Source organism: Elaeis guineensis, chromosome 4, assembly GCF_000442705.2.
Source record: "Elaeis guineensis isolate ETL-2024a chromosome 4, EG11, whole genome shotgun sequence".
Lineage (NCBI taxonomy): Eukaryota > Viridiplantae > Streptophyta > Magnoliopsida > Arecales > Arecaceae > Elaeis > Elaeis guineensis.
The window spans coordinates 29,713,145-29,736,458 of NC_025996.2; the positions used below are offsets into that span (position 1 = coordinate 29,713,145).

The following is a 23,314-nucleotide window of genomic DNA, read 5'->3' on the forward strand; positions in this document are numbered from 1 at the left end:
TTAAATGAGTTTGATTGTTCTATTTGGATAAATACATTGAAAATTTATATCGATTTAAAGAAGTTCCTTACGAAACATCATGATTCGCGGCTCCATGCGAGCATAGGCGAATCCCAGCCATCATTCAAGCTTTCTCATTTGGTCGCTTTAAGTAGGTAATCGTGTGAGCATTGGTGATGCTCACAATCGAGCCTGAGGAGAGGAAGTAAGGGGGGTTGGTGCCGTCGGAGTTGGGGGAGGAGAGGAGAGAGGCAGTCATCGGTGTTCGTATGGAGTCGTGAGGGTTTGGGTTCGTCAGGGCTTGGGGAGGGAATAGGAAGGGACAGCGACAGAGCGAGGCAGCAGAGGAGAGAGGAGGGGGATTGGTGATGTCGGAGCCGAGGGAGGGGGTTTGGTAGTTGCGTGGAGCCAGATGAGGCGTGGATGGCAGTGGGATGGGGTCGGATTGGTGGCGTCGGAGTCGAGGGAGGGGTGGGGCGGTCGTCGGTGCTCACGTGGAGCTATGGGGGTTCGGGTTCGTCAGGGTCGAGGAGGGAATAGGAGGGGATGGTGACGAGGCGGGGCCGTGGAGGGGAGGGAAGAAGGGTTGGTGGCGTCGGAGCTATGGGACGTAGCGGAGGTGGGGGGTGAGGGGGGGCGGATGGCGGGGGGAAGGGAAGGGAAGGGGGAAAAAGAAAAAAAAGAAAAGCAGAGGTGGGGGGCGGGGGGGGAGGGAAGGGGGGACAAGAAAAAAAGAAAAGAAAGCAAAAAAATATTTGGGGAGAAGAAAAAAATATTATTATTTTATTACTAATAATAATATAAAATATTATTTTTAGGGTATTAATTTAAAAAAATATATATTTGGGAGGGGGAGAAAAAAGGAAAAAGTAAAAAAAATATTATTATTTTATCATTAATAATAATTTGAAGCAGAAGGAAAAATATTAATTCTAAAATAATAATAAAAATATTATTTTAAAAATAATAATAATAATAATAATAGCATATTATTTTTAAAAATTAATTTTAAAAATTTGATAATAAAATATTATTTTAAAAAATATTATTTTTTAAAATAATAATAATTTTTTTAAAATATTAATTTATTATTATTAATAATTAAAATAATAATGAAAAATATCTTGATTGGTTTTTTCAATTATTAAATTTCTAAAGCGTTCCTAACTATTATTCTTGTCAGCTGTTGAGCACTCTTTTAAAGGTGGCCCTGTACCATCAAACCTTGTGAGTCAATTGGTTATTCCGATGGCCAAAAAGGATGATGGATTTAATCATAATCTTCGTTTATTATGTATCTTATAATTGGATTGTACTAGATTGATCCTTTTTTGATTGACTTAAACATGATTGAGCTATCTCTGCTCCTACAAAATCATGGGCGAAAAGATTGAAAAAGTTGGCTAGGATTCAAATTTCTCCCTAATCACTATGTTTCATCGATTCCGTTCAAGCCTAGTAGCTCCTTGGATTTCCTCGATCCAACGCCAAATGAAACACCTACAACTTTCTTTCCCATTGTATGCAGGTTCTGTGGGCTTACGGTCCATGGGTACTCATCTTTCTATGGTTCTAAGCCTCCCCAGCCAAACTACCCATTTTTAAAAGATTTTCTAGTAAAATTCTAATTAGAACTATGTTAGTCTTATGGATGCGAATTTGACATCCATTTTTTTTTCTAATTAAATAGATATCTTATATCTATTTAGTATGAATACATCCAAATAAATTAGATAATAAAATATCTCGAAATAGTGTAGAAGCTCGATCCAGTCATAGCATATCACCAAAGTGATTTGCCCTATAGGAAGCTACCCATTCTATGACCCTATCTGCTTCATGATAAATATATGAGGCATAAGAAAACGTACGTTTAGATAACCTTCATATATGCTTCAGAAGGGGAAGGCTCTCCATGGCTGATCCTATTTTGCAATCCATCCAATCACCTTCAAGAAGAGTTTGTCTAGCCTTCAGAGTAACTATGATATACATGAGTCCTTCCCAATGTCCTCTCGATTCAGCCTCTAGAATAGTAATATCAAACAAATGAGTGCCACCAATGGCTACTAATCCAGAATGCAGTCCTTTGAGCCACATTCTGTTCCACCATCCATCACACTACTATGAAAATTCACTTTGAGCTAGAATAAAGTCAGTCTCCAAAACAAATCTTGGGGATGTGGCATTGTTCTCAGAAATACGATTATTTCTAGAGAGGCAGATTGTCACGCCTCTAATCCGAGATTGTGAATCGAGGATCATGGCAACCGCTGCATACTCATAAAAAACTCTTCCCATAAGCATACAAGGCATTTTATCATGTTATCTTAAAATAACAGCGGAATAATTAGTCAATAATTCAAATCCAAAATATAACGATCTAAATTTCTTCTTTAATATCTCAATAAATTCAACAATGATTCATAGATCTTACATCAAATTCAATAAGACTTTTAATTTAAAATAAAAGTATGGAGATTCTGCTTCTGATCACTTTTCCATTCATATCTTGTATCATCTTAATTCCTCAATATCTGTAAAAATAGTAAAATAAGAGGTAATGAGCTAGACAACCCAGTAAGCAATGATCACTTTTCAACAGATTTCATCAGACATTTAAGTAAATAATCATTTATAGAAAATAAGCATATCGAGTTCATTAATTCGAAATCAATTTTCAATTATGCAATATAGTTCATGCCAAATTTATTTCTTTTTCAAAATTTAAGTTTCTTTCGAGATTTTAATTTCTTTCGTTCTTCAATTCTTTTCGTCAACCATGAGCTATGACCACATTTTTCCTATGGCAGGATCATAACACCGCGTATCTTCTTGTGGTGAGCTGCGAATCATCGGCAGCAAAGTCCTTCAGAATCGCTGGTCTCTTTGACGATTTATCGCTGGTCTCTCTGGCGACGTAAACCCTCAGGACAAATCAATTGCCAACGTATATGCCCCCATTGGTGGGGTCCTTTACATAGTCAGGTTGTCAATTCATATTGTTCTTATATCAGAATTCTTCATAAATCATATTTCATATTCTAATTTCGATAATAAAACATATAATCATGTAGTATCGAAATCAATCAATATAATGCATCATGGAATCAATATGTTCAATCATGCTTCATCATAACATTTCAAATAAGATATTTTCATAACAAAATACCATTCATCCAATTCATACATCGTTTCATAAATCATGTCAGAAAAATATATTATAATTTGCCGATAAATTTAGAAAAAGTGAAACATTACTTACCTCGAATGCATTCCAATAAATTCACATAATTCTATAAATTTTCTTTCAAAAATTCTGTTCGTAGATCATATCGCGATATCCCATGATCAAACATCCACAATCCTATACCGACTCAATTTCAATAATTAGAAAGAATACGAATACCATATTTCAACGATTTAGATTGGGTCCGATCATCTAATTTCATCTAATCAAAATCTAATTAGAACCTAAACGATCCAAAGTTTGACTATCAGATCAAATCGGATTCGAAGTGATAGACCGAGATTTCTTCATCGATTTCATAAAATCAAGTAGAGATAGACAATTAAAGGAGAGAGAATTCATGAGGTATAATTCGAATTGATTAGGTGACATAATCCAACATTACGATTGGTTCAATATCTCGATTGATGAAATCAACATAATCAAATCAAGTCATGACTAGATCGGGATCATGGATGATCAAATCTAAAGATTCATGGTCGGATCAAGGTGGGTGCCAATACACTACCCAACAATCATGGATCAAGATTCTCCATCATATCAGAAATATTAAAAAAATTTCTCATTGATAAATCGATCAAGAGAGAGAAATCGATCGAGAGAGAAATAGCTTTAGAGAGAGAAAATTTTAGAGAGAGAAAATTTTAGAGAGAAAATTCATCTTGGATTCCTCGGACGATATGATTCAACAAATCCGATCGATCAGATCAAATCATGCTGAAATTATCATGTGAATAATTTAATAAAATTATAGAAATTAAAATCTAAAAATATCTAATTTGATCAAAGTGGGTGCCGGTGTACCGTCCGGCGATCGCAGATCAAAAAAATCATCACTAAGATCATTTAAATTCATCATCATTCTTCTCAAAATTCTAAAAAATCTTAGGAGAGAGAAATAACTTAGAGAGAGAAAGTAGAGAGAGAAAGTCCAATTTTAGAAAGAGAAAATACTAGTTCAGGCTGAAGGAAGAGAGGAAAGAGAGAGAAACTCTCTTTCTCATATTTTATTATTTATATCATTATTTATTAATTAATTAATTTTATTTTTTTTTCTTTTTTTTTCTTTTTTTTTTTCTTCGTGAAAGAGAGAGGAGAGAAAATCCTATTTATTATTATTATATTATTATTTTATTTTTCTTCTTCTTTTTCTTTTTTTTCTTTTACCTTTTTCTTTTCTTTTTCTTTTTTCTTTTTCTTTTCTTTCTTTTCTTTTTATTTTCTTTTCCTTGTTCTTCTCTTTCTTTTCTTCTTCCCGGGCTTCCTTTGGGCCGAAACAGGGGATCTCACAATCCCCTGTTGGTTGGCCGGCCGGTGGTGCAATCGGCATGGGGCGGCTGTCGGCAGGAAGAGAGGCGACCCAGCGGCAAGAGGAGGGCTAAGCTGGTGGCCAGCAGTGACCACTGGCACCCAAACATTCAAAAGGGACCGAATATCTTTCTCAAAGAAATCCGACGACTCCAGTCGCCGGCGATCGTGCACACGGGCACGGGGAGAAAGGAGGAGAAGAGAGGAAGAGGAGGCTCACCTTCGACACCGACAAAGCTTTTTCGGTGAGCAAAATGGACGGCACAAGGATGGGGCTCCGCGGTGATTTTTGGTGATTGCCGCCGACTGGGTCTCGAATCTTCGGTGAGAGGGAGAGAGAAGGATTCTCCTCCTTAAATAGAGCCGGAGGGAGGCTCTTTCCGACTTCGATTGGGAGCTGACGAGAGGAGGAAGAAGACTCCCTTTGGGAGTCTTCTCCCCTGTATTTTTTTTTTGTTTGGGCTTTGGTGGGCTGGGATTGTTGCATGGGCTGGGCATCACATTCTTCCCCTCAAAAAGAAATTTCGTCCTCGAAATTTTTTTTGCTTGAGTCTTCGTATTTTCTTACTTGAATCTCATCTATAAATATTTTAATATTCTAATTCTTGATATAAAATTCATTCTTAAATTATTTCATAAGAAAAAAGTCAATACATTAAATATTGATCTGAAACGGAATCATTCATTTTCTTATTTATCAAGATCAACATCTCAAAGATTTTTAATATTTCAAGATTTTAAAATTATGATCTCATTTCCTGTAAAAATTAATGTTCAATATCTCATGACTAGATCAAAATCAAATCTATCTCTTGTAAATAAAAAAAATCAATATTTTAATTTCTAAATAAGAATTTTATTTATCATCATCATTTATTTATTTATTTATTTTAAAATATTAACCATTCTTAATTTTAACCCATCACAAGATAGGAAAACATACTTTCGTAAATTATACTATGACATCCTAATCAATCAAAATTCAAAAATATTTTCTCTTATTCGTATTTTCAAAAGTTAAAGATTTATTATTTCAATCTCATTCTCAAACTTTTGATATTTTAATTCTTAATGTAACTTCATCATTTAATCATTTCATAAAGAAAAGATCAATATCATCGGTATTGATTAGAATCAAAACCACTATTTCTAGTCATCAAAATTTTCTTACTCAAACCCTCAAACTCTTAAATATTCTAATTCTTGAAGCAAATTTTATTATTAAGTCATTCCATAATAAAAATTAATAACTCAAAAATTGATCTAAATCAAAACTATATATATATATTTTCTTATAATCAAAATCAATGTCTCTATTCTAAGTAAGTATATCAATTTGCTTTATCTAAATATTAATTATTCTTAATTAATCGATTCATTATTAAATTAAATTATAAATAACTCCAATCTATCTGTTGTAGAACAATCGTCAATATCAATAGATAACCTCAATCTTTTTCATTTAGTCAGAGAAATAATAATAATCAAAAGAGTTCAAACTTCAAATTTTATTATACCCTGGAGCTAAATATTTGAGTATAATAATTTAAGATCAAAATCATCATTCGATAAACGATCTCAAATTCTTCTTAATAAATAGAGAATTGTAAAATTCAATTTTAGGATAGAAAAATTATCTCTAAATATTCTAAATCTAAAATCAAAAATCAAAGGTCCACTCATCCTAGAATTAGGATGCTAATTATTTTTGTAGCATAGTAGGTGGAAGCACTACTTTTAAAAATCACATTAGGATATCTAAAATAATTCAAAATTTTTAAAATATTATTTTTTTTAATATCGATGAATTTTTTGTATCAAACTATATCATCTATCATAATTCTTTGACTCAAAGAATCAACATTCCTGACTTACCCAAAGTAATCCAGATTACCATGCTTCCGCTGCGTACTCTGTTCTAACAATCAAAATTAATTAGGTTCACCAAAAAAAAATTTTGATCAAATTATTTCTTTATCTTATCAATAGAAAAGATCTAAAATTTTAAATTTCAATTGAAGTCAAAGATTAACTTTCGATTCTTATTCATACCTTTACTGGTGTACAATAATCTTGATTAACTCTTGAGTCTAATATCATCTTTAAAATCATATAGATTTACTATAATCAATGTAAATCAAATTTTAATTCTCATATCAATTTAATTCGATAATTTTTCAAATCAAAATCTTTATAAGTCAAATCAATGAGAAAATCCTTCAATGCTCCACAAAATTTGGATATAATCTGAATATATAAGAACTTCAAATTATTATTTTTTTCTAAAATATTTATAATCAAGATCTTTAATATCTATCATGTATCTTTTCACAACAATCATACAAGCCTCAAAAATCAAATCTTCATTTAATAGTAGATTCAATTAGGGACCTCATTAACAAAAGCAAAGGAACTCCATATCAATTCCTAAATCCAAAATTTCTAAATTATAAATTCACATGATTTCGATAATTTTAAATAAATATAAATCAGATCTTTTATCTTAATCTAAAGATATCAATTTTTTATTAATAACTTCAACAATAATATCAGAAAATCTCTTAATCAACTTAGATACGAAATCTTTAAATAAAAATTTCATACACATCATGTGGTCTCCAAGAGACATAATAAGATCCATTATTTAGATCTAAGGATGATGATTAAAGCTTTCAATACGATGAATATCCTACAATCTTAAAATCAATTTCATCAATAAGAAATAGGCTTCTTTGCAATATCTCCAAATATGTATTCATCCTAATATGCCACTTTATATATGATCCACATACCAAGTTCACTTTCGATAAATATTCTAATCAAGCATCATAAAAAAAATTTCTTAGCCCATTCTGGAACAACATTTTATTATCAAATCTTTATCTTGCCAATAATAGTCAACTTCTCAACTAGAAGTAATATCATAGTATTATTCTCACATCGAATTTGAACTTACAATTCACTTGAATAACCAATGATCAAATTAATAACCACAATGCACAATAAAATTTTATGTCAATCCTTTTGTAATTACTTTCAATCAAAATCTAACTAATCATATCATGATCAATAGATTATCCATCATATTTTAAATTCTATATGTCATAATCTCTTGTGATCCTTTTATACATAATCTCAATATTTAACCAAAAGTTCATAAAGATTTCTCCCACCACAATCATCAAAGATCTACACCATAATGTCCTTAGTATCTATCCACTAACACTCTTTCTATATACATCTTAGTTCATCTACTAACACTCTGATACCATATTAATTATCACGCCCCCGACCCAACATTGTGAATCGAGGGTCATGGCAACCGCCGCATACTCATAAAAAACTCTTCCTATAAGCATGCAAGGCATCTTATCATATTATCATAAAACAACAGTGAAATAATTAGTCAATAATTCAAATCCAAAACATAACGATGTAAATTTCTTCTTTAATATCTCAATAAATTCAACAATGATTCATAGATCTTACATCAACTTCAATAAGACTTTCAATTTAAAATAAAAGTATGGAGATTCTGCTTTTGATCATTTTTCCATTCATATCTTGTATCATCTTAATTCCTCAATATCTGTAAAAATAGTAAAATAGGAGGTAATGAGCTAGACAACCTAATAAGCAATGATCACTTTTCAACAGATTTCATCAGACATTTAAGTAAATAATTATTTATAAAAAATAAGTATATCGAGTTCATTAATTCAAAATCAATTTCCAATTATGCAATATAGTTCATGCCAAATTTATTTCTTTTTCAAAATTTAAGTTTCTTTCGAGATTTCAATTTCTTTCGTTCTTCAATTCTTTTCGTCAACCATGAGCTATGACCATATTTTTTCTGTGGTAGGATCATAACACCGCGTATCTTCTTGCGGTGAGCTGCGAATCATCGGGCAGCAAAGTCCTTCGGAATCGCTGGTCTCTCTGACGGTTTGTCACTAGTCTCTCTGGCGACGTAAACTCTCAGGACAAATCAATTGCCAACGTATATGCCCCCATTGGCGGGGTCCTTTACATAGTCAGGTTGTCAATTCATATTGTTCTTATATCAGAATTCTTTATAAATCATGTTTCATATTCTAATTTCGATAATAAAACATATAATCATGTAGTATCGAAATCAATCAATATAATGCATCATTGAATCAATTGTTCAATCATGCTTCAACATAACATTTCAAATAAAATATTTTCATAATAAAATATCATTCATCCAATTCATGCATCGTTTCACAAATCATGTCAGAAAAATATATTATAATTTACTGATAAATCTAGAAAAAGTGAAACATTACTTACCTCAAACACATTCCAATAAATCCACATAATTCTATAAATTTTCTTCCAAAAATTTTGTTCGTAAATCATATCGCGATATCCCATGATCAAACATCCACAATCCTATACCGAATCAATTTCAATAATTAGAAAGAATACGAATACCATATTTCAACGATTTAGATTGGGTCCGATCATCTAATTTCATCTAATCAAAATCTAATTAGAACCTAAACGATCCAAAGTTTGACTATCAGATCAAATCGGATTCGAAGTGATAGGACGAGATTTCTTCATCGATTTCATAAAATCAAGTAGAGAGAGATAATTAGAGGAGAGAGAATTCATGAGGTACAATTTGAATTGATCAGGTGACACAATCCAACATTACGATTGGTCCAATATCTCGATTGGTGAAATCAACATAATCAAATCAAGTCATGACTAGATCGGGATCATGGATGATCAAATCTAAAGATTCATGGTCTGATCAAGGTGGGTGCCAATACACTACCCAACAATCATGGATCAAGATTCTCCATCAGATCAAAAATATTAAAAGAATTTTTTTATTGATAAATCGATCAAGAGAGAGAAATCGATCAAGAGAGAAATAGCTTTAGAGAGAGAAAATTCTAAAGAGAAAAAATTTTAGAGAGAGAAAATTTATCTTGGACTCCTCGGACGATATGATTCAACAAATCCGATCGATTAAATTAAATCATGCTGAAATTATCATATGGATAATTTAATAAAATTATAGAAATTAAAATCTAAAAATATCTAATTTGATCAAAGTGGGTGCCGGTGTACCGTCCGACGATCGCAGATCAAAAAAACCATCACTAAGATCATTTAAATTCATCATCATTCTTCTCAAAATTCTAAAAAATCTTAGGAGAGAGAAATAACTTAGAGAGAGAAAGTCCAATTCTAGAGAGAGAAAATACTAGTTCAGGCTGAAGGGAGAGAGGGAGGAGAGAGAAACTCTCTTTCTCATATTTTATTATTTATATCATTATTTATTAATTAATTAATTTTATTTTTTCTTTCTTCTTTTTTTTTTTCTTCACGAAAGAGAGAGGAGAGAAAATCCTATTTATTATTATTATATTATTATTATTTTATTTTTCTTCCTCTTTTTCTTTTTTTTTTTTCTTTTTTTTTCTTTTCTTTTTCTTTTTTCTTTTTCTTTTCTTTTTTTTCTTTTTCTTTTCTTTTCCTTCTTCTTCTCTTTCTTTTCTTCTTTCCGGGCTTCCTTTGGGCCGAAACAGGGGATCTCACAATCCCCTGTTGGCTGGTCGGCCGACGGTGCAACCGGCATGGGGCGACCATCGGCAGGAGGAGGGGCGACCCAGCGGCAAGAGGAGGGCTAAGCTGGTGGCTGGCGGTGACCACCGGCACCCAAACATTCAAAAGGGACCGAATCTCTTTCTCAAAGAAATCTGGCGACTCCAGTCGCCGGCGATCGTGCACACGGGCACGGGGAGAAAGGAGGAGAAGAGAGGAAGAGGAGGAGGCTCACCTTCGACGCCGGCGAGGCTTTTCCGGTGAGCAAAATGGACGGCACAAGGATGGGGCTCCGCGGTGGTTTTTCGGTGATTGCCGCCGATTGGGTCTCGAATCTTCAGTGAGAGGGAGAGAGGAGAATTCTCCTCCTTAAATAGAGCCGGAGGGGGGCTCTTTCCGACTCTGATTGGGAGCCGACGAGAGGAAGAAGAAGACTCCCTTCGGGAGTCTTCTCCTCTATTTTTTTTTTTTTTTTTTTTTTTTGTTTGGGCTTTGGTGGGTTGAGATTATTACATGGGCTGGGCATCACGCAGATGTTATACGATATAAGCAGCTATTATACACATTAATCTTTCGTTGGACCTGTTTGTATTTACTTTCATAAATTCAATGCCTTAGAGGAAGGATCCGTAATGCATACGAGAGAAATGCATGACAGCCTCCGTACTTGTCATGCTTTCGAGCAACCGCTTATTCTGCCTCTAAGCAACAGTCATTGTGAGTATCAATAGTCAAATCCCTCCTTACCGGATCCAATCACAAAAATAATGCTACCCTCTTGTATACTCCACATTTCCAAGCCCAAGCACCATCCCTTCCATTAACTGGAGGATCCTTTAACAGCCTACCGAGGTCCTCGGTTTTAACTTTAGAATTGCAGCTCAACCCCCACATCATTTTGTCCGGCATCTCATGATGAGGAATAACAATAAACATAATTTTGTTTGCCAAAAGATCCCCCAAACAAATGAGCTATAAGAGAGGAGTTCCACTATTTCTCATCCAGAATAAAGAATTTTTTTTTTTTTTTAATATAAGCAGACGGTCACATCATTTTGGTGCAAGTATAGCTCATAAAATCAGAATATAAAAAATTCCGACTGACCTTCAGTGTACTCTGCAACATAAGATATGACCCAATCTTCAAAGCTGCCTGTTTTATCAAAGTCGGCTAGGCGGCCAGCGGGATATCACGTATCCAACTAAACGATGATCCCTTATCATATATTGGATGTTAGAGCAAAGTAGCAGATCCCTTTCCAGAAGGCAAAGCTATTGCGGGCAAGCTGATTAATGATAAAAGTAGTCTGCATCCCATATTCGGCTCTCATCAATGAACTGGAAATGTTTTCACGCTCCAGAATAAATTTTGCCGCATGTTTAGCTCACATTGCTTCCTTTCCAACAATCGAAGATTGGATCCCCAACCTTGCGTGTTGCGAAGGCTGACATATCTTGTCCCATGCCACAAGGTGTACTCTCTTTTCCTCTCCCCAGGCGCCCCAAATGAAATTCTCGAAAATTCTTCTGAAGGGAAGTTTGGGAACGATCATGTAAAATGGAATCGGTAAGAGTACAAAATTGACCAATGGTATTCGGCCCATCACAGAGAGAGATTTAGACTTCCAGCGATCCAATTTTGCATTAATAGTTTGTCCCACATCCCTATATTCTTACTTTGAAGCCTTTCGCATTCCGCCCATCATAGGGGGACCACAGTTTTTTCATTAGCGAATAAATCTCTTCCTCTTCTATGTGAAACCTATAAATTTTAAAGTGAAAAAACTCTTTTGATTATGTTCTCTTCTGCAAGGGCATTTGCACGTCTATAATCATTCAAATACACGGACATTGACTTTTTTATGTTTTTTAAAAAAAAAACCCAAACGAAGAGCGCGTGAAAGTACAAAAAAGAGAGTATAGGAAAACCAAAACCAAAAACAAGAGGAAAAGAAAGCAGGCAGAGAAAGGAGGGGCGGAAGACTGAAGGCTAATAAGGAAAACAGTTTTAATCGTAAGCGAAACAGTTCTTGGAAAGCCAATCTTTAAGCAGGGAATTCGTTGAGCCACACACAACAGCAGTAGTTTCTGATTGATCGCTGAATGTCTCGAGTTTCTCTACAGCCACAACTTCCAACAGATGACAGCAGCCGCAGGAAACAATAAACAACCAACTCTTCTCTTTCTCAAGCTTCTCAAGAGCTAATGAAACAAGAAATTAAATCAAAGACTACGTCAATTCACTTGCAGACAGGTAGACGATTCTTCCTCCAAATTGCATAAATCACAATTAACCGGCGCAGCAGGCTGGTTGCTTTTCTTTAGATTTTCAATGATAAGGATTTTTTTTTTTTTTACAAAATAATTTATGTACTTAGCTATAGGGGGGTCTTGAAGTGATTCCAGACTTGAGAGCTCTTTCAAAAGAAAGATGACATTTTCGAAACCAAAATTCCAGACTGCTGCTCTTCTGTGTGTTGTTGTTGTTGGGTGTTGATCAAGGCTGGGCTTGGTTGAGTTGGGCCAAGCCCATCCGAACCCTGGGCTGCACAAGTTAAAGGGTAACAGCATGCGTAATCAAAAAAACCAAAAAAAAAGTAACAGCGTGGAGGAAGAACTTTGGACAGAATAGAAAGATACAATCATGTTTGTCCCATCACGCTTGCACGCTAAATAGCTTTCAGGCAAACCATGTACAGATGCATTAGATCTCAAAATAGGTATACGAGCTAGCTTGACAAAGATCTAAGCCAAAATGACTTGAGTTCTCGAAGATTTAGTATCGAGTCTGATGGTGAGAATTGGGTCGGAACTAGAACGGATCTGATGGATCAAAACTGTGAATTTTAATTGTGTTTTGCCTGATTGGATGAGGACTAGTTTGGTGAGATCTTCTCTCATAACCCAATGACAGTTACCCTCTACTACTTTATACTTAGAATCAATCCATGGTCTAATGTCTGAACATCGGGGATCTACGCGGCCATGCAGCCAGTCAGAACCGGCAAACAACCAGTTGCAACCCATTTTACAAAATGGTAGGTTTTGGACCCAAGTTTTAGGCTCAAATCAACTCAAACCAGCTCTTGCCCGAAATGTTGATACTTAAGTTCAGTGCCATGAGTACGAGGTCGAGTTCAAACCGGAATCATTTGCTGCTGAAGTAATTGGATTGAGCCCACTGGAGTGGTTGTTGGAAGCATCTAATAACAGGAACAAAACACAACGCTGCGATATGAACCGAAAAGCACGGCAACTGTAGCTGCATTTACTTGATAAGTTTAGGCATTCTTTTTTACTGGTTGAAAGTTTAGGTACTCTTTAATGTCGTACATGAGAGAAAGGCACTGATTGTGCCCTACAATATCATTCCATGGTTACGAGAAGATCTATGTGGGTGTTGCGGTTAGTCATCTCACCCAGCAAGCACTTGGGATGGACAAGGTTTGGGACTGAAGCACGCCTATCTCGCTTCCATTGAGGACCCATTCTCCTAAGTAGAAAGAACCATGAATAAGTTCGACCTACATTATTGATCTTCAGAGCTTCAGAGGACCTTGATATTACAAATAGCTGCACTAGATACGGCTTCTGGTTAGAATTTGAGTGCAATATCTTATGTCTTATGTTATATTTAGTAAATATTAGATACTTCCAATTCCATTTCCCTGCTTAATATATCAGATCATTGATGGAATGGACAATGACATTGATTTTTCTTATTCGACATATTATGCAAATATCTAGGCATAATAAGCACTTGAGACAATGTGGCATCAAAAACATAAGTAGTATAGCTCAATTAATGATTTATTTAATATTGTTATACAATTTCAAGTTTTTAAACATTTTTAATAACTATAATAATTTTGATACCTATTACTTTGTATATAATGTCCTTAATTCTTCTATCTTTTTTTCTAAATAGTAGCATGCACTCTGCACATTCATTCTCTTATTTTTGATAACTATGTGTACAACATACATGCATGTATACTAGTTGTTGGAAAAGGTGGTTAATTACCGTAAAACATGCACATCTCCTCTTCTATCTTCCATCTAGCTCACTTGATCACTCACTCCTTTTATAGATAATTACATTATACTGCAGAAAGTCAGAAATAATGAAATTGGTTAATGTATAACTAGTAAAGACAATCAAACCCTTTATATAATAATTTTTTTTTAATTATAGATGCATGTATACTAGTTCTTCGAAAAGACCTAGATATTTCAACGATGGTCTTATAAAGCCGAGTCCATCTAGCCCATTTGGTCACTCACCCTGTTATAGATAATCACATTATATTACAGAAAGTCAGAAATAATGAAATTGGTTAATGTATAACTAGTAAAGGCAATCAAACCCTTTATATAATAATTTGTTTTTAATTGTAATATGAAATAAAAATTTTAATGAAAAATCAAAAGCTATTACAAATCAAGGAGTTAGGAAGTAGGGGGTAGGAAGGTTGTGTCTAAATAAGACTATCAGATCATGAACCGATTACAGAGGGTTAATAATATCAAAGAAGTTCTCTACAAACTTCCACCTTTGGAGCTGTAAGTTAGAGACCAGCTTCTTGAAAGTCTTCTAGAATGACTAAGAGAGTGAAAGCCGAAATGAAGCTCTCCTCTGATGATGCATCCATTTCTTTCTAACCAAGTAGTCCAAGACACCAACATATTGATTAGAAGCCATACTTTTGCATCCTTCAGGGGTATGCTGGGACACATCTGATCTTGAGCTTATCAAGACAATGTCTCCAAATAGAGGCTGCATGGCTAATTCATTGAATCACCAGAGGACAAGAAACAGAGTGATTCCATTGTCTTTTTTGGAGTTTGTCTGCAAAGAGGAGTCTACCTTTAGAGAGAAGACAGCAGAATACTTCGACTATGGTAGATGTTTGCTATTCCAATAATAGACTCTAGAGGATGTAACGAGTCCTCCCTGGTTAAGGAAGTGATACAAAGATTTAGAAGAGAAAAATGCCAAACCTATATCCAGAGCGGCAGCCTCAGATAAAGTGATTGGAAGTGTGGTCACTTCACAACCAAGGATTAAAGCACATCTATAAACTTCTACCGGATCATCCTCTAGGTGGAACAAGATAGATTTCTGGAGATTTATTTTTAGTCCAGAAATAATCTCGAACCGAAAAAGGATGAATTTGAAGGACCTCAGATTAACCTCCACATCATCACAAAACTACACTAAAATATCATTAGCACATTGTCTCCTAAGTTGCTTTCTCCCATTAGAGAATTCGGCTCCAAAGCCCTTCAGAAATATTCGTTCAAGACATCAGCAACCAGCGAAAAGATAGAATATCTCGTTTATATGAGACAAGGATCCTTGCTCTTTAATGACATTGCTAGCTACTACAAGCAACTTCACCTTCTTGATAATTTCTTGAAACATGGATAAAAGAAGCAGATAGAAAAAAAAATGAACATTGAACAATCAATGTGTCCTTAGGACTCACCTATGCTCTCTTTTTTAATCACAAGTTTGAATTATTTCAAGTTCCTTTAGTTGAAGCTTGCTGTTGCTGAACTAGAGGGGGTCAGGTCTCCAACCACAAGTATCTTAATCATGCTAGGATGGGCCCCATGGAGTACATGAAGCAAGGACAGGAAATCATATCTATAGGCCTAATCTACGGTGGTTCTCTTCTTCAATTAGAGTAGACATGTTGTTTGTGATCACGGACTTACATGGGTTGTTAAGAATAGAAATTCTTTGTGCACATGGACAGCGTAGAAAATCTGACGTGTAAAATATTATTTTATAATTTATATATTATTATATATTCATATTTTTAATATATATTTAATATCTATAATTTTATTTTTTTATTTAAAAATTTTATATAACTAAAATATTTTATTTTTGAAAAAATTATGATATCCTATGATGTATTATGATTTTCTATATGCAAATATTATAACATGGCTTAAAAAATTATGATATTTATAGTATATTATAATATTCTCTCTCAAATTATAACTTCTGCATGTAGAATATCATAATATGGCTGAAGATGTGTAATATGATCCAAGATGTCATAATATAGAAGGATATTTTTGTCCAACCATTTTCAACATGAATTTAATGTCTGCAGTTTTTTTTTATTTAAAAATTATGAATGATAAAAATATTTTTATCTTTTAAAAAAAATCATGACATCCTATAAATATTATGATATCCTGCATCAAAATTATAACTTTCTGTATTTATAATACGATATAAAATATATAATTTTTTAAAAAATAAAAATATTTTTATCATTTAAATTTTTTTTAAAAAATAAAATTATAAATATAAAATATATATAAAAAATAATAACTATATAGATGCACTCTGCACGAATTTTCTACGTTGCCACCGTGCACAAAGTATTTTCTTAAAGAGATACAATGAATCCAGTCCATCACGTTCACACTTGTAACAAAAGAAAAGAGATCTATGGATGGTACATCCCAAGGTACGTACGCAGGAATCCCCTTTTCCTACTTTCCAGTGGGTTCCCATCTCTGCCATTCCATTCCCAGCGAGCAGTTCCGCTTGTTTGCCTTTTGCCTCCTCCGCCTGCGGCGCCGTCCCTCTCTCCAATCCTCCAAATCACTCAATAGACAAAAGAATTGGAGGAGTTATGATAGGATCGCGGAAAAGATGATCCTTAAAATTACAGAAGTGATATTTTTTTTAATATTTATAAATAAAATAAATTTTTAAAAAATCAAACAGATAATTTAAAAAATACATAAGATGCAAAATTTTTTATGTAAAAATTTTCCGATATGAACGAAAAAACCACGAGGCCAACCTCCCAAATATTTCATTATTAATAATTTAGAGATTATAATTTATTTATTCTTCTCTAAATAAATTAGAGAATCATGATATCGAGAGCCAACCTTTTTGTTTTGCATAATAAATATCATTAAGAGAAAGATGGATAATAATAACTGATAGAAAGATCTCATCAATGATCTTCTCGATGTCTTCCAAAAAATCTTTCGAGATGCTTTTAATTCTTTTTAGAAACCTTTAGAGATAGCTTGAACCAATGATGGAGTTGCGGATAAATTTCATAAATCTAATAACAAATACTTCCCTTGTTCCAAACCCTAGTCAAGATCTCTTGAAGAAACTCTTCTTTCTTCCTTCTCTTACATGACACTATGAAGAAATGGATCTTTTATTTTTTAAATTTTATTTTTTTATCAAAAGAAAGATTCACCTTCTATTTGAATAATCTGAGATATCATACTGATAGATTTCTATAAAAAGATCAATCATTATCATATACTATAAGAATGGGTTCTACTCATAAAAGGGATATCCAATATGGGTAACCTTAACCTTGGCTTCCCCTCCAAAATATCTCAATTCCAAATACCTCTAACTCCAAGTGCAGGTGTACGCATGACCATGGTGAAGTGCCCTGCTATTTGCTCCTCATTGCCATAGTAGATTTCTCCAAAGTGGCCCAAGGGGTCTTATTGCATTATATATAATTGTTTGTCAAGTAATATTTTTTGTTTGACTATAATCTAATTCAACAAGCTAATTATGTTATATAACTAGAATAACAATATTGTTCATCCTTTTTGCCATTTATTCATATAAAGATACTTTAAAATTCAAACTTTTAATAGCCAACTTAGTATTCATTCAATTTAAATGATTATTCAAAGGACACTATTATCTCTTCATTTGGTTACATTGACTAAGAATGAGCATTATAACTTATAATTGATGTCAATTCTAATACAACAATGACCAAATAACAAAGACAACTCTTGTTTCAACAAAAATATAGTTGTTTCTTTATTTTTTAGCTAAGAAAATCTAACAATTCCTAAGTGATCCATTCTACGATGATATCCATAGTCATCAAAGTTTTAATAACTCTATACTTTCATTATAATGGTTCCTATTGAAATAACTTTAAACCAACCATCAATCAGGGTAGCCATAATTTTGGCATCATTATCATGATGAACATTAAAAATGCAACAAGAAAAATAATGGCAAGATGTTCTTTAAATAATAGTTCATCAATTAAAAAATATTTACAAGTTTGATGATTAGTATATATGTTAGTGATAGCCATCATTTGTGTTCTAGAACTAAATAATGGCAATCATCAAATATTTCTTTAAAAATATTATAATTTCACTTTTCCAAGTTTAAATGATTTCTTCACAAACCTTATTATCTTTAAAAATTTTTAAAGTGATCCTGTGAGTTTCCAAAATATTTCAACGTGGTCCTTTGGCTTGCCAACTAGAAAAAAAATATAAGCAATACCATTAATTCACTGTTTCAAATAATCAAAATGCCCTCATCCTCTTCAAGAAAAGATGGGTGTTGTTGGGTGGTGGTAACAACTTGGCCATGGGCTGCGGTAAGGATATGATAGAGCAATAGAGAAGAGAAGAAGAAAGATAGCTCCCTGAGGTTAAGCCTTCGAGAAATTGAAAATCTATTAAATTTATTAAGAACCCATTAGAAAAGAAAAATTAACAATGAAGACTAGATAGGTAAGAAAAAGAAAAGCGCATGTGGACATTAAGCACCATAATTATCATGAAAGTCGGGGAGAAGAAAATAGAGCTTAGAAAACTATTAAGAATCAAATATAGCTAGCTTTAATAAATTGAGATAAAAAGAGATTAAAGAGAAGAGAGAGGAAGACCTCCTCCTTTCTGCTTAGGCTTTTTCTCTTCCTTATCCTTCTCGCCATAATCCTTTTTTTCCCCCTTCCCTCCTCCATTGGCACCATCCTTCTTCACTTTCTCTACTTACGCTCTCCTCCTCACCACTCTTTGAATTTCTCCCCCTTCACCTCCAACTTTTCCTCTACACCACCCTCTGTCTTCTCCCTCCAATCTTCCTCTACCATCATTATCTTTCTTCACTTCCTCTACCTTCACTTCTTTTTCTCCTCCCCACCACCCTCCTTGCCTTTTATCCTCTTCCACCATCATCATCCTTCTTCACTTCCTCCACTTTCACCTTCTCTTCTCCACCACCCTCCTTCTCCCTTTGCATCCTCTTTGCTGCCCCATCTTTTTCCACTTCCCCAACCTCCACCTCCTTCTTCTTATCCTCCGATCACCCTACTTCTCTCCTCCTATCCTTCTCTTTCATTACTGCCATCCTTTTCACTTTCTCTACTTTCATCTCCTTGTCTAAATCGATCGGGGAGAAGGAAGATTTTTTTCGACTTTCTCAACTCAAATCTCATGAAAGAAAACTAGAAGAAGAGAATTTTTTTTTCAAAAATAAGGCTTAAGTCCTTTTTTTTTTCTTACTAATTGATTCTAAAATAAGATATACAACTTTTATTTATAATAGCGAGGTTCGTTTTACTTAATTTGGATTAGATTCTTCTTTCTAGCTTTTAGAAGGACATTCATTTTTGCATAATTGGGTCAGATTCCTTTTCTTAATTTTAGTTGGACTCTTCTACTTAAAATAAATTTCTAGTAAAAATAATCTAGAAAAATCAAAATCGGATCTTAGCTTTTATATCAATTTTTATCACTGGATTCTTCTCAAATAGGAAGCTATGTTCAGTTAAATCTTTCTCAAAAAAAAAAAAATTGTTTGATTGATCCATTTCAGGCTCCAAAGAAGAGATTTGAGTCTGATCCTTAGGGGCATTGTCCCTTGAAGGGCCTAGTATCATATTATAGATTTTAAAAAATATCTATTTTTTTTAAAAAAAAAACATCAAAATTAGATATTATATGAGCAAGTTATAGCTTTTAGAAGTTGAACTTGCAATTCAATCTTCTGATATAGCAGATCTTGCTCTTAGATCATATTCAATATTATTCGAAGTAACCAAAATGGTCCACATCGAATGCGATGATCCTTTTGCACCATTCTCCTCTCCCATCCTCCTTCATTACCATCGTCCTTCTTCACTTCCTCCTCCTTCGTTGTCTTTCTTCACTTTCTTCACCTTCATCTCTTCCTTCTTTTTTTTCCTACACCACCCTCTTTCTCCCCATATGTTTTCATCCCGTGATAATTTTATTCTATCATGTGATGGCCACATGTTATTATTTTGCTAAAGAAGATTAACATAATCATTTTGGATGACTTGGGAAACTTAGAAAGTTTATTTGAAAATTTTGAAAGGTGAGAGTGTGTAAATCATCCTCCAAACTAGGTTGCAACTGTAATTTTTGTTTCTTTCGAATGGCATATGGCATGGTAGAGAGGAGGACCGGGACCATCGGTCATTACTAAAGCCCAATTCTTGATTAATCCAGACAAGAAGGAAGAGCGATAAAGAGTAAACCAAACAGACAAATGTTTCTACACACGTGTGATGAACGTGCCACATTCTTAGCGAGGTCTGGCAAAAATAAAAATCTTGATTCAGGCATACCATACCGGGTGGTGACTGGAGATCGGCTAAAGACGCAAGGGTGGGGAGCCATAAAGAGGGGCAGTCGAGTCGGTCTCCCCCACCATCTCTGTTCTCTCTGGCAAAAGGAAAGAAGAGTATGTGTGAGAGAGACAGAGCGCGTGACCAGTGACCACCCCGTCCTCTCCAATCCCTCTTTCCGAGAACTCAGACCTCAAGGACATGGACGACCTCCACCACCACCACCAATCTATTCCTCCTCCGCCTCTCGCCGGCTTCTCCTGGGAACCACCACTGCAGGTACCTTTCCTCCTCTCCTCCGTCCCCAATTCTAATTCTCCCTTCGAAATTAACAAGAAACGAACCGATGACCGTAGGACGCAAGCGGAATCACCGCGGAGGAGCTTAAAGAGGCGCTCCTCCGCACCACGCTGGAGCTCGAGTCCACCCGAATCGCCGCCCACGAGGAGCTCCGGCGAATGGAATCCCATGCCCTCCATCTAACCCACCTCCTAGAGATCGCCACCCGCGAGCGCGACGAGGCCCGCGCTTTCCTTCTCGTCCTCCTCATGGACCGTAATATCCATCTCGCATCAAATTCCAATCGTGCCGCCCAGTTGGACGAGGCGAGCAACGCGGCGGCGGCGGCGGCGGTGGCAGGAGGATTGTCGCCGCCGCCATCGTCGTCGGATGGGGGAGGAGTGGAGGAAGAGAGGAGCAACGGGACGTCGTCGTCGGCCGGGATGGCGGCGGTGGAGGCGGCGGCGCTGCGGCGGGGGCTGCCGGAGAAGGGGCGGCTGCTGGAGGCTGTGGTGGCGGCTGGACCGCTGCTCCAGACGCTGCTGCTGGCGGGTCCGCTGCCGCGGTGGCGCCACCCGCCGCCGGCGCTTCAGACCTTCGAGATCCCTCCCGTCTCCATGGGCCTTCTCAACACCGGCATCAACCCCATCGCCAGGAGAGAGAGGGAGGAAGTGGATACGACGACGACGATGGGGTTCGGCGCGGAGCGGTCGCCGTCGCTGCCGAATTCTTCGACGTCGTCGCCGGAAACCGAATGCAATAGCAGCGGCTTTTCCGAGCACCGGAGGATCAGCTCTTTCCCCCTCTGATTCTCCTTTTCTTTTTATTACTTTCACTTTTTTATGCTGTTGGTTTGGTTACGTGCTTAGTACTTCTCTTGTCATGCTAATTACTACTAAAACTGTATTATTATTACTATTATTATTATTATTATTATTATTATTATTAGTTTGTTAACGATATATAAATGCATGTAATAATAGTAATATATGATGATATTGAGAGTGAAATTTCTGATAACAAAAGTGGACATGAGTGGATTACTGTAGATGAGTATCAGGATACATTCATATCGCGGTTTCATTCTTTGATTATTTCGAGGTACCAATCATGTGGGTCCATCAAAGCTTAATAGTGCTATTTTTTTTTTTTTTTTGATAACGATATAGTGCTATTATTATCAGAAAAAATATTGATTACAACTGTTCTTCCACGTATATTTTGGACAATCTAATAAAAAATTGCTACATCATTCTAAAAATTTCTCTTTTTACCTACTTCAGATCCCATTTCAAGTACTCTTGGAGATGCTGCGCAGCTTTTGTTTGTTGTCAGAGAGAGAGAATTTTTTAGGTTTATTGATATGAACTGAGACAACAACCAATACGGTAGCGCAGCTTTTAATTTCTCAGTTATTATCTTAAAGAGGAATTATGGTTGTTAAATGATTAGATCGGCATCTGGTTTTATGCAAGCTAAGCTGTTATTCGAAGTCTTGATTGCTGTTGTGAACAGGAGTTTATAGATTGGCACACGAGATACTGTTCGTTTTAGTTCATAGATTTCACAATATTATTTTTTAAAAAATATTATATATAAAAAAATAATTTATTTCTAAACAAGTCAAAAGCTCTTTTGATTTATAATCAATATAAAATTAATAATATTTTTTTTTACATCGTAACATAGTTTTTTAGTCAAGGAGCATCTCTTTTTTATTTTTATCATAATTTTTTAATAAAGAAGGAGTCTGTGTATGGATCGAAGATGTTCTCCTTCTTATTTTTATCATAAACTGATCTGTGGATAGAGGAATCTTACAGTTGTCAAGATAGCGATATAGTCTTCTATCTGGCACGTCATTGTTGCGGTCGAGATCGAGGACTCATGTTTGACATTTGAAGTATTGCCTGTTCTATTCTATGAGCTTCATAATTTTATTTTTTAAAAAATATCTCACATGAGAAAGATAGTTCTTCTTATATAAATCAAAATTTTATTAATTTATAATAAATATAAAATTAATGGTGTCTTTTTTTTTTTTATATTAAAGCAATTGCTGTACATTTACAAGCATCACAAGATATTTTGGTTCTTGCAGGAGCCTTCCTTCTCCATTTATATAAATAAGATAATAATTCATCTCGGTAACACTAACCAGACATAATAGCTGAGATACTGGCCTTTAAAAGCCTGAAGTTCTTGCCAAAAAAAAAAAAAAAAGCCTGAAGCTAGCAGAATCGACTGATGGGGCTTTGGCTTTAACTTTACTGGATTGAGTCACGTGAGGACACTTAAATTAGCCCTGATCTGAATCTTGGGTGCACAGTGGTGGTCAAAAGCCAGAGGCCTTTTGTCTGGATTGGAACCGAGCAATTAATTGGGAGGATCTCAAAATGAGCAAGTTGGGTAGAGAATGACCACTGCTACCACCTACTTGGTAATAAAAAACATAAGATAATCTTTTCTAAGG

At 35.0% G+C, this 23,314-nt stretch overlaps 1 protein-coding gene across 1 annotated transcript; it reads left to right on the forward strand.

Annotated features, from left to right (window-relative positions):
* Positions 1-20,635: 20,635 nt before the first annotated feature.
* Positions 20,636-21,730, forward strand: LOC105043166 (uncharacterized). Its single transcript, XM_010920605.4, has 2 exons — positions 20,636-20,841; positions 20,919-21,730. The coding sequence occupies exons 1-2, from the start codon at positions 20,764-20,766 to the stop codon at positions 21,648-21,650; spliced, it is 810 nt and encodes a 269-aa protein (XP_010918907.2). The 5' UTR covers positions 20,636-20,763; the 3' UTR covers positions 21,651-21,730.
* The last annotated feature ends 1,584 nt before the right edge of the window (positions 21,731-23,314 follow it).

Excerpts from the sequence above, each read along its gene's own strand:
- LOC105043166 (XM_010920605.4), top strand. The coding sequence starts at position 20,764 with ATGGACGACCTCCACCACCACCACCAATCTATTCCTCCTCCGCCTCTC. Across the intron at positions 20,842-20,918 it reads CCTGGGAACCACCACTGCAG|GACGCAAGCGGAATCACCGC; the intron begins GTACCTTTCCTC and ends CGATGACCGTAG.